The sequence below is a fragment of the Sebastes umbrosus genome, chromosome 7 (assembly GCF_015220745.1).
Source record: "Sebastes umbrosus isolate fSebUmb1 chromosome 7, fSebUmb1.pri, whole genome shotgun sequence".
In the NCBI taxonomy this organism is placed as follows: domain Eukaryota; kingdom Metazoa; phylum Chordata; class Actinopteri; order Perciformes; family Sebastidae; genus Sebastes; species Sebastes umbrosus.
Genome location: NC_051275.1, coordinates 17,078,197 through 17,093,740, shown reverse-complemented (window position 1 = coordinate 17,093,740; position 15,544 = coordinate 17,078,197). Strand labels below are relative to the sequence as shown.

The following is a 15,544-nucleotide window of genomic DNA, read 5'->3' as shown; positions in this document are numbered from 1 at the left end:
TCAGCTCAAAACGCCACGCAGCACTGCGCGTCGTCGCTCACGGCCAGTTAGGACATTCCGATAGAAAACAATGCAATCATGGGCTGTGTATTGGCAGGAATCTGGCGATACGATGCGTATCACGATACAGGGCTTACGATTCAATATATAGCGATACTTTAAGGTAAGGTGATATATTGCGATTTTTTTAAAATCTAATTTTAGGAAAACTGTCATAGTATAAAGAACAAGCCACCATATGCATAAAATCTGAGTGAAAAAAGTTGACTTTTCAGAACATCTGCATTTGCATTTATCACAGTCCCTGTAACATCCAACATCATAGCACTACTTTCAGAGGGCACAAACTGAGAGGGCACAACTCTTTGCAAATGAAATAAAGTATTGACTAAACTGTAAACTATTAATTAAAAATCAAAAGTGTTTTTGAGAATCGATACAGTATCACAAAACAATGATATTTGATATTTTCTTACACCCTTACGCAGTCAAACTGATTTTGTCACTGACGCTTGCTTGCGTCGCAATTGTGTTTGGAGGGTGTAATATGTAGACTACACGCATCCTAATACATTAGGCCTCTCTGCGTTGTACACATTATATTCCCTCTAGATTTTTTTTACCTTAAAGCTCAAACTGCGTCTATGGCTTGTACATAGGAATACTAGTGATACTTTTTTTTTTATCATTTTGCTCCCTAGGCACAACCACCACTGCTGATTTGGGGTCAGCTCCCTCATACATAATTTGGCCATTCAGGATCCGGAGTTAAACTGGCTCTAAAACAGAATAGGGCCACACTACAGAGGCCTTTATATCAAGCTGTCCCCATCTGCAAATCTGTAATGAGCATGGGAGCCGAAACAGTGGGGAGAGAGAGAAGAGAACCTCAGTTCAACCGAGGCAGGCACACTTTCTAATGGAAATTCAGATACAATCATCCCAGAATGCACTTCTCTCCTGCCTAATAATCGGCCACTAGAACAAGGCGGCCATTGAGAGGAGAGTGACTGTAATCTGGTCCGCCAAACTCCAAAGCTGCCCCGCTATAATTAGCTCCTTTCTCCATCAAACACGGGCTCACACTGACTCACAAGCAAACCTCTCCTCCTGTAATACATGAGAGAAGAGATTTAGGGAACGGCACATTTTTAGATGTGCAGGGAAATTTTCCATCCTTGGCATATTATGGAGTCACCCTGCGTTGACAGGTATGCTAGCTGTGAAATCGGCACACAAGCAAGCGAGAGGCGACCGTTTCATTCGGTGGCACGGTGGTTTGGATAAAAGCCTGGGTTAAAGCAGCAGTGGGTAGAAATGGAGCAAATAGGATTTTAGAAAGTTATTTATATAAAATGGTCACTATGTCCTGACAGTAGTGCATGAGACAGGTAATCTGAGAAAAATCATGTGCCTCTGTGTCCTCCGGTGCTCCTAATGGCATCTGCAAGATTTCGCAGACCGGAGGAAAACAACCAATCAGAGCCGAGCTGGAGCCTTGCCGTCTCTGATCAGCTGTCAATCACTCGCGAACTCCGATCAAATGGTCAAACTTTACTGTAATGCCTATTTCTCCTCTTGTAGTGTACTGTTTAGCTGTAAAATGAGAAAGTTTGTGACCTGGCAGCCATGTTGTGATCAGTTAAGGAAATACAAAGCACCGCCCACCAGCTGGAGCTAACTTTCTCATTTTACAGCTAAACAGTACACTACAAGATGGTTCTGAAAACATTTGAGGCGAGAAACAGGCATTACAGTAACAGAATATTGATTCATATTTGATCAGCGCTGCCTAGTTTGACCGTTTGATCGGAGTTTGTGAGTGATTGACAGCTGCCTCCGTTGAATGAACAGCCAATAGGAACGCTCTCTCTCTCTGAAATGACCTGTGATTGGCCAAAGTCTCCCGTCACGGGCTAGATTTTTGAAAGCCTGAAAACAGAGCCATGAGGAGGTGCAGAAGTCTAGTTTTCTCTCAGGACACTTGAATTACAATATGCTGAAAGGTTATTATGGAATTTTCCCCCTAAAACGTTCTGCCTACCCAGAAATAACATCGCATGGGTCAAGTTTTCAATTTTCAAATATTACAAGCTAGAAACACAGTTCCTTATCATAATAACTCACAGCTGGGCTTACTGATTTAGAGCACACTAAAGGGCTCAAGTACTTCTCTGATTGCCTTTCTCATTTGATTACTGTGTTGAGAAGTCAAGTGAGGACTATTAGAATTATATAAAGGAGTAGATATCCCTCCACTGTTTCTGTCACAAAGCACGCAACAAACCCTGTGTTTATCCGTCCACATAATACGGGACAGAATCTCTCTCCCAGTGTCCTCATCAAAAGGATGTACCCGCATCTCTCTGGCCTACATCCTGGCGAACAAAGCCTGCCTATTCTCTAATCCCAGGAACATGTTCTAGTCCAGGAACTCACGACACGATCCGCAGCCCAGAGGCAGACGAACGGATGGACGGGCAGACAGGGGTGAGTGGGTATGCTGGTAGCTATAGCATGCTGCCTGGGCAAATGGCACGGCTATTAGGGGAAGAAGAGGCTTCCTGGAGAGGTGTGACTGCACTGCAAAGGGCCCAATCAAGCAGAGAACAGAAGTGCTGACAGCTGCTAATGCATTTACCTGAGAGCAAAGAGACTCGTCTTGCCAAGGAAAGTGTGTGTGTTTACTTCCTGCGTAGCATGGTCTTCCCAATACGGTTGATTAAGATCAAAGAGGGCGAAACTCATCAAAAAGCACTCAGTCAAAGCACAGCAGGGTTATGAGTCAACTTATTTAGCTTGGAAAGGATGCAAAATCCACAACGTGACACCAAATGACAAAGTTCCTGCTTTGAAAATGTCCCCTCTATGTGGCGGTGACGCAGGCCACAGCCCTCGCTGCCATATCACAAACCTATACACAGACACTTATCTCCCTCTCTGAGGTCTTTCACAGTCGATCTTGAATCAATATCCCAGAGGCTGGTATAGAAAGATCACTTTTGAAAATGAAAGTCCAGTGGAAGGACTTCTCTGACAAAAAAAAAGGGAGTGGCTGGCAGGGCAATGACCACTTTGCAGTGGCAGCGAGATTAAGCCACCGGTGACAGGCTCTGGCACGAAAATAGATTAATGGCAGTGTTAATTGTTATCATTAAGTCACCTTAGTCAGTCCATCTACACCTTGTCTTAGAACATGGAGAGGGTAGATGTCCAGCATGCTGACGGACAAGTTAAATATCCCCCACCTGAGATATTTAATCAGTGGGAAAATAGCACTGTATAGAAGATTTTCTGTGTCAGGTACAGTTTAAAACGGGAACCGGTAGGGCGTAAACACATTATCCAACTGTGTCACCACCAGGAAGCCATGCAGCTTTGATGTTTGCAAAGTTAGTGAGGCTATTTGACAAACACTCATGACAAACATTTCTTATGCTTAAGAGCTCATATCATGACCTGAATCTGATAAAGGTGGCTACAAGAAATGCTGAATACGTCAAAATAAAGCCTAGGCAGCTACATTTAGACAACTTCACCAAACCCCATTTAGAATTTACTTAATTTTGCATTTTCTAACCCAGGATTTGATCCAATATACACATGCATCAAACATCCTATTTCCCCTCTCTACCAATTGAAAGTCACTATATTAAAGGCATACACGGGGAGTTTGTCCAGGCCTCAGTGACAGTGGACCAATGCATTCCAGGTGTTGTTGTACAAACATTTTTTAATGTTTGGACAAGGTCCATTTTAATATGACCCCCTTTCTCCTCTGCATTTAAAACACACACACACACACACACAGGGCAGCTGTAACCTACATTAGAGCATTTATTTATTTTATACGCCCATTAGAATAATCATTATTATTACTATTAAGGGCTTCAGATCCTCAGCAGCCCTCAGGGGGGACTGGGGTTGACTCCCAGTTTCTTGTTATTCGCAGCACTTGAGCTGCAGAGGAGGTAAACGCCTTAAAATATCCTCTTAACATTCATTCACATGTATTATTTGGTGCAGAAGAAGAGTATATCTAGTGTATAGTCTACATACCATATAGCATTCCTCTCCAGCTCCCGTCCACTCCTTTCTTTCTTTCTTTCTTTCTTTCTCCTCTCTGCGACTCACAGCCGGTGAAAGACTTTATAAAAACAGACAAAAACACTTCCTACCAAAAAGCGCTCACATCGATTATTTTCCGCCCTTTTTTTTAATTATCTGTCCATTTGCTTCCAACAATTAGGCGCACAGTGAAGTTTTCAGATGCATATATCTCTCTCCCTGTCTGTCTGTGGAGACAAGAGGAGAAAAAACACACAACTAGTCAGGGAAAAAGAAGAAAAAAGAAAAATGCAGTTCAAACTCCTGTCTCTCCTCAGCACACGGCTGGAAACCAGGAGAGAAAAGAAGAAGAGGAAGGCGTTGTAAAAAAAAAAAAAGCGCTTCTCTGTGTTTTTTCCTTCTTGATTCAACCACCACGTTGTTTTGACCAATTATTATTTCCTTTGTTGTGTCAAAAATAAAAAAAAAGAGTCCGTGTGAAACGCGATCACGAGCTCTGCCTTCATTTAACAAAGCGACGCTGTTCTTTATTGTAACAACAACAAGCTCGTCCGAAGCTGCTGTATTCTCCTGAATAACGTTAAAGCTCCTTACAGGCCAAACGTGTGACGGTGTGTTTAAGGCTATCTTTTTTTTTCAGCTTCCCAATAATGGCGGACCTTCTCCCGAATCCAGCATCTCCCCTCCCATTCACACACACATACACACAACCAATCTCACACACACACACACACACAGAGAGAGAGAGAGAGAGCGAGAGAAAGCGCCCAGCGGTTCATCCACACAATTACAACACACACGCACTCTGTTTATCAAGAGATTTAAATGGAGACTATTAGATTATTTTTTCTGCTTTCACATAGTTTTAAACAACCTGTCATATACATATATATTTTTTTATATTAGCCATTTTTTTTATAATGCCAGATAATGCAGAGTAAAACTTCTTTTCTTTACTTTTGGTAGTTTCATGTATACATATTCAACCATACAGACCTGTAGCTGTATAAGTATCAGTGGACAAATTAATTAACTATTTTTTTTAATTGACTAAACCATAATAATAAAAAAGAATATATATAAATATATACATATATATATATAATATTTATCAAATAATATATGTATATATTTGTAAATATATACATATATTTATATATTTTAGAAATATTATATATATAAATATATTTATATATAAATATATATATAAATATATACATATATATTTGATAAATATATATAAATATATATATATAAATATAAATAATACAAAAAAAACACTATTTTATTTATATATATATATATTTATATATATATAAATATATTTATATACATATAAATATAAAAATAGATATAAATATATAAATAATTTAAAGAATCACTTTTTTCAACTTTTTTTTTTTTAAAGAATGGTGGATGTGAGTAGGCTACTGCACTACAACTACTTTTAAGGTACTTCTACATGAGTATATTCATAATGTTGCTTTGTACTTATTACTAGCCTACATTTCAGAAGGTGATATTGTATTTTTTTTATTGTTGTCTTCTCTTTGTTTATTGTTTTAATATAGTACTTTTGACATATGTAGCTACTAGTCACTTTGATTAAGTAATAATTTTATTATTAATTTATTTTTATTACATTATTATTATATTTTTTCAATTAATTTAAAATAATTTCCAATGCATATCTTTAAAAGCAATGCAATTTGATCACAACACATATAAATAATGCATTATTTTTTATACTTTGATACTTTAATTTGTATTATTATTTATTAATATCTTTATTTATTTAAAGAACATTGTTGCCAGCCATCACATCTACATCACAATCATTTTCCTTTATGTTGCACTTAAGAATTTGCTTATCCATGTATTGTAAAGCATACAACAAAACAGAAGGAGGGAGAAGAAGAAGAAGAAGAAGAGGAAGAGGAAGAAGAATGTAAAATGGGGGAGGCAACCCAGCTACCATTTTCATTTTTATCACACATGTTATCCACTTTTTCCACTTTTCTCAAAATAGGATGCATTGTTAAAGGTTCAAGTACCCAACAGTGTATAACAGCCTGACATGGGCCATATTTTGTAATGAGTACATTATGACGACTTTTGGAATATTTTTACATCAAGGTATTACTTCTGTCACCACTGATGACTACAGTAGTGCACAGTGCTTGAGGGTTTTGTCTCGGGCCTACATTAATATGACCACAACTTTCAAATAAATTTGTACATAAATATGTTTCAAATGTTATGTACTACTGCATCACTGGTGTCAGACTATTCCTCTGTAGTCCAGTATGTTCTATTACGACACTGTTTGAGCTACAGGGAAAAAAAACGTCTTCATGTCATCGTGATTGTAATTAATTGACTTTATTTTGGTCCATTTGCCCTCTTGGCCTCGTGTCTCGCACATCACTTCACAACTGATCCCAGCTTCCCTGTACAAATTCAAACATTTGTCATCTTCTAACAGATTTTAATGTTCTGTGTAGCTACATAACCAGTAATAGATTTGTGGAGCGTTCACCCGAGGACAAAGAAAACGTATCGAGCAGCACAGAGGGAAAATATTTAATACCTTTCCTGAGAAAATCAAAGGTTAGTCTTAATTATATATGTTGTGGCCAGAGTCATCCTCATAAGACTTGCTGTGAAGTTGTCTGTCCTTTGATGATTTCAGCCAATACATAATAAAACATTTAAGCTCCTAAAGTAGTTTTTTTTTTCTCAGAAAGACAATGCAACTACCTCCACATACTTGGAGAAACATCTGTAATGTTGTACAAGACAGCTGCCTACAGCTCAAACAGATGTTTAGTGTCTTGCATTGAAACTTTCAGCCTCCTCATTCTCCCTGGACGTCCTAATCTGGTAATCTAAACTCTGTCTTATATAAAAACAATACGTCATAACGCTGTAAAACCCAATTTATTGATTTTGAAATTTAATAAACACTTTGGAGTATATTTAAGACAAGTACATGCATCCTGGAAACAATACTGACATCAGGTCAGAGGCATACAGTCAAGGTAAAAGCCGTAACAATATCCAACCTCATGGGCTGTTTAATGGCAAAACATAAGAAATAATCATTTGTAAGTATAAAAGTTCTATTATTCCTATATGAGTTGTAAAATGATAATGTATAAAGTGTACCATGTTTGCTTTGACAGTTTGAAATGTGACCTGCCATTAAACACACAGCCAGGCAGGGTTCAAAGTGCACTGCCCTCCGTTTGAATAAGTCCACGAGCTTCTGTCCAATCACATTAGTCACTGTGTTCTCGGCAATATTTGCATGACCCCAATCACACAGAGCAAGATCAGCAAGGGTCAAAGTTTCTGTTGAAAAATCTGCCCACATCCCTCTCCTCTATCACTGTTTTTCCAACATGGGCAGCACCCATCATAAAACTTTTGTGGGCCTATAGCCATTAAATGATGACACACCAGGTGATTTGTGCTATTTAATTCTCATAAAGATAACCACACGTGTTGTGCTATTATTAACCTGGTGAACAGAATCAAAACACAGCTGCAAACATTATGGAGAAAAAACTAAATTTACTCACTGGTTGGTTTTCCCTTTCATTCTTTTTTATATTTTCCCTATCAACCCTTTCTGTTTGCAGCTGAAATATTTCTGGGTCCCAAGGGCAAGCACATTCCTTCACTCGCAGTTGTGCAATCCCTGACAATCACACAGTTCCCCCATCCCCCCTCTCTGACTCCATAAACGCCAGAATGCTCCGAGAGGCAAGCTGTCCAGGCTGTCTGGGCAATGTTCTGCGGTGAATGGCTGCCCAACCAGACCAGTAAACAAACTCTGAGCCCTGACTCTGCACAAAACAACCACAGATGATGTAACCTCAAGAGGGTGGAAATATATACACCGGTATTGCAACTTTTTCATTCTGTATTGTGTATGAAAGTATTTCTGAGGGGGTCACAAATGTGGCACAAACACACACACACACACACACACACACACACACACATACTATTAAGACATGGCTAAAATACTATTTATAAAAGTTACATATGGTGTGGTAAAAAAAAATACTCCCGTTTCATATAAGAAATCTTGCTATTTAAGAAAATTTAAAAAAAATCAAAAATAAATGAATAAAAATAGTTTCATTAAAAACGTACATAATAAGACTGATTGAGTTGATGTTAAGTGTCACATTAAAATATTTCATAGTATTTGTCATCCTTACCTATAATCATAGCTTGTTTAAATTCGCATTTAGAAAGTACTCAACATTTATCTGTGACATTTTTTCCGTTTGTTTTTTATTTTTATATTTATTTCATTTATTTATTTTGTTTTCATTCACCTTTTCATTTCCTTACATTTTATTTGTTGTATAATTTATGATTTATTTTTATATTATTTTTATACTGTAAAATATTTTGCAGAAATTTAAATTCGCATTTAGAAACTACTCATCAACATTTATTTGTGACATAAAATAACAGAAACGGCCCTCAAAAATTCTAAATTGACTAAAACTATTAAATTGTTTAGACATTTTAAATGTATTATTGTTTAACAGACCCCGAATGTTTTTTATCTATTTGTTTTTTATTTTAATATTTAATTTATTTTGTTTTTATTCATCTTTTACTTTCCTTACATTTTATTTTGTTGTATAATTTATTTTTATATTATTTTTATACTGTAAAATATTTTTGCAAACTTGTAATGAAAAATCTGAATGCTAAAATATATTGTATTGAACTTCTTAAAATAAAGTAAAAAAAACAAAAAACAGCAACGTCCATTTTTCTCATCATGTGATCCACCACAGAGGGGACGCTGGTTCTTGTAGTGCCATAAACCCATTCATTGGCTCTAAAATAAGGCGACAAAAACTACATTCCCCACCATGCAACGCAAATTCACACTTCCTGTTAGCTCGGTGAAGATAGCGGACGAGCGGTCGAAGACATTTACTGATGTATTTATGTTAAAATCGTAGCATAATAGTTCAGGAAACGAGCTGTTCTGGAGCCTCTCAGATCTATAATTAGGAGACGACAATGGTAAATATGTCACGGATTAACTGTGTTGTGTTTTCTTCTCATAATAGTCGCGTATCACAGCATCAGAGAGATAACCTCTTCATTCAGCAGCTAGCTGGTGAGCTAACTCACCGTTAGCAGGCTGAAGACTCGTCTGCAGTCACGATGATGTTTAATCACACAGAGACCGACTGGCTCTAATTAGATCTGCTGGCATTCATTTAGACGTTGTCTTAATGTGTTGCTCAATCAAGTTGTCAAACTAAATGGGTGTGGTTTAGCTACCGCTATCTTACACGTTAGCTAAAGCTAAAGCTACCAGTAGTAATCTACCTAGATGACGTCACAGTGAAATACCTGTAGAGACACACTGATAGAGATTCACATATAGATAGGTATTTATTATTTATAACGTTACATTTGAACGAGTGACAGCTAATAACCAACAACATTAGATACTGTGATTTATGAATTATCTGTCTGAAACCACTAGGTTGAGTTTCTCAGTAGACTATTTCATATCAGTCCAGTTGTGAGGTCTCTACACTGGCTCCCTGTCTCTCAGAGAATTGATTTCAAAATACTCCTGCTGGTTTACAAAGCACTAAATGGTTTAGGGCCAAAATGCATTTCTGATCTTCTGCTATGTTCTGAACCATCCAGACCTCTCAGGTTCATCTGGATCAGGTCTGCTTAGTGTCCCCAGAGTCACAACTAAACATGCAGAAGCAGCATTCAGTTTTTATGCACCAAACATCTGGAACAAGCTCCCAGAAACCTGCAGGACCAACTCCAACTCTGACTTCTTTAAATCAAAGCTTCAAAATTTCCTGTTTGCTGCTGCCTTTTATTAAACCAGATAATGATCTTATACGGCACTAGAGCTTTTACTCTTGTGTGTTATATTCTATTTTAGCTTCTATCCTATAGCTTTTATATTTAGCTTGTTTTTATTTTCTAATCTTTAATGTTTTTATAACTGTTTTAATTATGTCTTAATGTTCTTTTACACTTTGTCGCAATGTTTATGTAAAGCGCTTTGAATTGCCCTGTTGGTGAAATGTGCTATACAAATAAATCTGCCTTGCCTTGCCTTTGTCTCTCTATTTTTTTTTCTCATTTTGTCGCATAGATCCGCTTCATCCTCATCCAGAACCGAGCAGGGAAGACACGACTGGCCAAATGGTACATGCAGTTTGATGATGATGAGAAGCAGAAGTTGATTGAGGAAGTGCATGCTGTGGTGACTGTCAGGGATGCCAAGCACACCAACTTTGTGGAGGTAAGGGATTAGTCAGCATCATATGCATCCATGCATTGGTTCTTTCTTTCTTTCTTCTGGGTGGTTCTGTGACATGCCCCAAAATGTTGCTTTGTTCAGTTGAACCAGAACTTTTTTTCTAAATGCTATCAAGGACCGCAGTATAATGACTGAAACCACACTGTCCTTAAAAAGCCTCTGTCGTGGCTACTTTACAGTAAAATAATTGGGTGACTCGTGTGTCCCACATTATAAGCATTTTCCACTAGCTACTTAAAGAAAGTAAGTTTACACAATTTCTAAAGTCATTTGAAAAAGAACCCTTTCAACCAATGGGTGGCATTCTGGAGAAATATACAGTTTTATTATGCATTTTGTTCCAAAGTTATTAGAAATAGACTGGGTGTGTTTTACCCTTTTAAAGCTGGGAAGCTTAAGTCCAAGCAGAGCTGCTGTTGTTGTCATAATATGAGAGATAATGTTGTTAAGCGGCTCTGTCTGTTTTGTTCCCACAGTTCAGGAACTTCAAGATCATTTACCGGCGTTATGCTGGTCTGTACTTCTGTATTTGCGTGGACGTGACTGATAACAACTTGGCATACCTCGAGGGAATCCACAACTTTGTAGAGGTAACTGACACGCACAACACATGATGATATACAGACTCAGTAAGTGAACTATGATGATTTACTTCTCGTGGTCTGATTGTTTTCAGGAATGTCTGTTAATGATTTCCTTCAAAACATTCCCCCTCCTCTACTGTTTCACAGCTCCTTAATATCAAACCTGCATTTTCTTGTGGGTAGCAGTCAAATGACATCTAGTGCAATATCTAATATTTAAATCGCTGTGATAAAATACACATACAGTTTCAACAGAATATGGATTATCAGATTGTTTCAAGGACAACGAATGAGTCACAGTTTGACCGTTTAGCGTGTCAGTCTATTCCAACAAAATCATAGAATAAAATTCCTTTTACATTCTTATGTGCGGGATGCTTCATTATTGACTTTGATCAGTGTTGGATAATGCTAGGTCAAGTGATGCTGGAAATAAGCCTTCAGCAATAAAATAACAAATTGATCACTAATTACAAACTGAGTCTGATAGCAACTGACTGCACAGACATTGCACAAACAAACACCGAAATGGCCATGGCAACGGTACAGCATGTACAGTACAGTACTGAGCCAATCATTTTTGTAACATGCAAGCATTTTGGTTAGATAAAAACTTTCCTAATAATGTCTGTGCCAGCTACCGTGACCTTTCTTAGCTTGGTTGCATCCCTCCCATCACTGATCAAGTTGGCCCATAAAGTGCTACTGCAGCAAAGACAGCAAATTAAATGCATATCAGTATTCTCTGCTTCTCATCATTACAAGTAGTAGATATTGCATCATTAAAAACAATTTTTTAAAAGTCTGTTCATCATTGTATGGCAATAAACAAAGATTAATCATAGTATATTTTATTGTGGAAGCTTAATTGTTTCAGTTCATAGATTAAATGTTTAAAGGAGTTTAAATAGAGTTCAGTGAAGTTAATTAGTCAAGCTACTTTCACAAGTATATGAGGAGAAAAGTATTTTTTTTAATAATTTATTATCTTGAATTAATCATTTGTAACTAAACAAATTAAAGCTAGATGTTATGTGTGAAAGATCCTGGCCCATATTTTGACCCAGGACATCTTTTATATATGTTCACAAGGCTAATGTAAATATGTTCAGTGTGAATTAGTATACATTTAATCTATGACTTAATCAGCATAACTAGCTATGTTTATTATAAATCTTGCTGATTAAGTGGAGGCATTAGGCAGCTCAAGTGTGTCTTAGTTTGCGTAATTGCTGTTTAACTTTTCTAATATTGTTCAGTTGTATAAATCCAATAAGTACCAACTGAAATAGTGAGCTTATGGTACGATCTACTGTTTGTTTTTTGGCCAAGACAAACAGTAGAATGTTTTCTATCCAGAGCCCTCAAGAGTGAAGGTCATTTGATGTAATGTTTGACTATGAAGGAATGTAAGTGCAATCTGAAATGCACAACAGTCTTAAGTTGGACTTTCTAAGCTTGTTACTGCACATGGCCACATGCCCAAGGAGAAAGAACCAATTTAAAATCAATACAGTGCATGTTTTTTTTAAGATATATATATTTGTTTAGTCACTGTATCTATGTTAAGATAAAACCAAGCTGAACTGCGACTTCATGGTGCTTGTTTCAACATAAACGTTTAGCAAATTCTTAGTAAGGGGTCAGTAGTCCTGACATTGTAAATGACACTAAATAGCACTGTTTAAAAATGAGCTCTTGCGGGAACAAGATGAGACAAGCACCACATTAATTTTAATTTGGCATATTTGAGATAGTTGTAGTGGAAATCAGCTTCTTACATGCTTGTGAAGTGGATTCTGCTGCTACTACAGCGTCACTTTATTTCTGCACTAATGCAATTTATTTTACTTTTTCTCTCTTCCCTGTAAGGTGCTGAATGAGTATTTCCACAACGTGTGTGAATTGGACCTTGTGTTCAACTTCTACAAGGTAAGGAAGATGATTTTAGGTTAGTGAGATTTTCAAATTATTTTCTAAACTCCTCGATCAGACAGAAGGAGCAGAGGAGTACAGAATCCAAGTGTTTCTTTCATTACAAGGCCATGGAAATATTCATATAATATTCACAACTATAGCAGTCATTGAGATTCCTCTAAATCTTTTTAATGGGGGATGGATATATATTTTTCATAGAGGGAAATGCTAAGCAACAAACACCTCTGAACTCCCTCCCAGCTGCTGCTGGTGTTCATACTAATTACCTAAGGTGTCTGAACATCCGCCCACATGCGTTACTTTAACCAAGCAGTGCCCACGGTTGACGTATTACACCCAGAAATAAGAGAAATCAACATTTTTGGACGGTGTAAGACTCTTCCATTTTCATCCACTGATGTACTGCTAAGTCATCGCTGTATTTAGTCATCCAGCAGTTATTTTTACATTTTGATGACACAGAGGTGGAGTTGAGTAATGATGACCACATGTTAGATGATGACCTAGCAGTGTATAGGACACTTTTCCAGGAAATCTTTCATGTGTAGGGGATTAGGGGAAGAAGACGCTGTCACTTTGGTTTCAAGTCCAACAATGCTACGTGTGGTTTGTGGTATTTGTACTCCCATTTTAATGTTCTCGTTTCCTGTCATCACAATGTTGGGTCATGCCCGCCCCCTAATGCACGACCTGTGTCTATACGCTTAAAGGTGTACACGGTGGTGGACGAGATGTTCCTGGCGGGAGAAATCAGGGAGACCAGTCAGACCAAGGTCCTCAAGCAGCTCCTCATGCTCCAGTCGCTCGAGTAGAAAACAAGACAACCCACCCTTCCCACTAATCTGCTGCCCTGGTACCCTAAACCAACCTACTCCCCATTTCGTCACTCTGGAAACCATTTTCCTGCCTCTCGACTTTCAGGAGGGGGGTGTTTTTTAGAAATAGAAATACACAATATTGTTTACATATGGATATATAATAGGGAAGTTCAGTAAACCTGTTTGTCACAGCGGTCTATATGTTGCAATATTCTGTATTTGTTATACGTCTAATGAAGTCTCCCAGTATTAAAAGGCTGTACATTTCAACATGTTAGCATTTCATATACCGCCAACTTTATATTTTGTACACTTTTGTTCAAAGCCAGAGGCTGCAGAAATTAGTTATTTCATGAAGTAACCAGTTATTCTTTGCATTTATCTCAGTGGAAACACCGCTCTCTCCTTCCCTCCTCCTCCTCTTCTCCCCTTATTAAGCTCAACTTTCATTTAATGGCACTACTGTAACTAACAAGCACCACGTATAAAGAGCGACTGCCTGCAACAGCTGTTTCTATGAATCCGTGTAGAGAAAGACCTCGCCGGTGATGTGGTAATAGACTCGTCACGCCTTCTGCTCATTTTGCATCGGGATCACAGGACAAGCAAACTACAACTAGAAAGCCCTTTAGAGCAATTGACCCACCACGGCAGGTTCATAATTGAATGGAGTGTACTTAGGATGAGTGCCATTTTGACGGTGTGTTATGGCAACCTGTGCTGTGTCAGACATCCTCATGGCTGACGATGATAAACAGTTATAGGCATGTTAGCTCAGATGGCTCTAAGTGTTGTAATGGTTTGCATTGCATCAACTCATAACATTAAATGGTGCTTGTTGGTCACACTTTGAAAAACAAACAAACACTTAAAACACACTCAGACAGAAAATAAGACCCGGATGTAGAAAGTATATTTTACATAAAGCAGTACTGTGAAGTTTGCTTTGTACGGTGTGTACAAACAGTGTATCTTGCGTATGTTGAATATTGTGAAATGAATACATGCATTCCAGAAAGAGTTGTTCTAGCTCGCTAAACGGTCTGAGGAGTATTTACTTGTGTCAGATCCATAATCTCCTTTGCAACTGCGTGAAATAATTGGCTTTTTTAAATTCCTCCTACAAGCCTCATGAACTTCCACTTTTATTCATTTCCCTTTTTGCTGGTTTATGAAATGACGTGTCATACTCTAACTTTACCATATCCAGTCTCAAAGGTGGTTTCAAATGTTACTGTTGATGAACTTTTGTATTTTTTTTTTTTTTTTTTTAAATGATTAGGCAATTGTGAAATATGTACCGCTTCCCTTCTTGTCCACCTGTGTGAGTTTGTTGATGGAAGATGTGTGTTTGTATGTTTTACTGTCTCCTATTCAACTACCCACATCTATACGTCCCATTATATGTAAATAATAAAATAAACAGATGAAGTGATAAATGAATATCAACCGTTTCTAATTGATGATTATTCTCTATGAAAAGAGACATTAGGTTGACATCTACCCATTAAGACTTTATTGCCTTGTAATGTTAAAATATGTAATGAATATCCTAAAAATTAACATGTTATTGGCTTGACAAGTACGGCTTTTAACAAGATTAAAAGAAAACAATTGACTGATTACCTGGAAGTGTTGGAACTGGAGATTTTTCTAATATTTTAGCACCATCTAGTGGTGAAACAGCAGCTCTACCACATAAATGATGCAATTTGGTTATGAGGTCATCTTGACATCCTATCTCGGATCAATAAATCAGTCAATATATCCACTTCAGCTACATTAAACCACTCTAG

At 37.5% G+C, this 15,544-nt stretch overlaps 2 protein-coding genes across 3 annotated transcripts in view; one reads left to right on the top strand and one right to left on the bottom strand.

Moving 5' to 3' along the window:
- The window catches only part of arhgap35a (Rho GTPase activating protein 35a), a 78,785-nt gene extending 69,418 nt beyond the window's left edge, over positions 1-9,367 (bottom strand). The window contains exon 1 of one of the 2 annotated variants that reach the window (XM_037775182.1): positions 9,241-9,367. The gene's annotated coding sequence lies outside the window, so the exon portion shown is untranslated. Of the gene's footprint in view, positions 1-4,059; positions 4,829-9,240 lie in introns of those variants that run through there. The other variant, XM_037775181.1, reaches the window with a different exon arrangement.
- ap2s1 (adaptor related protein complex 2 subunit sigma 1) lies at positions 8,954-15,191 on the top strand. The gene is made up of 5 exons (XM_037775188.1): positions 8,954-9,129; positions 10,241-10,390; positions 10,885-10,998; positions 12,865-12,924; positions 13,641-15,191. Exons 1-5 carry the CDS (start codon positions 9,127-9,129, stop codon positions 13,740-13,742), a joined length of 429 nt encoding a protein of 142 aa, XP_037631116.1. The 5' UTR covers positions 8,954-9,126; the 3' UTR covers positions 13,743-15,191.
- The last annotated feature ends 353 nt before the right edge of the window (positions 15,192-15,544 follow it).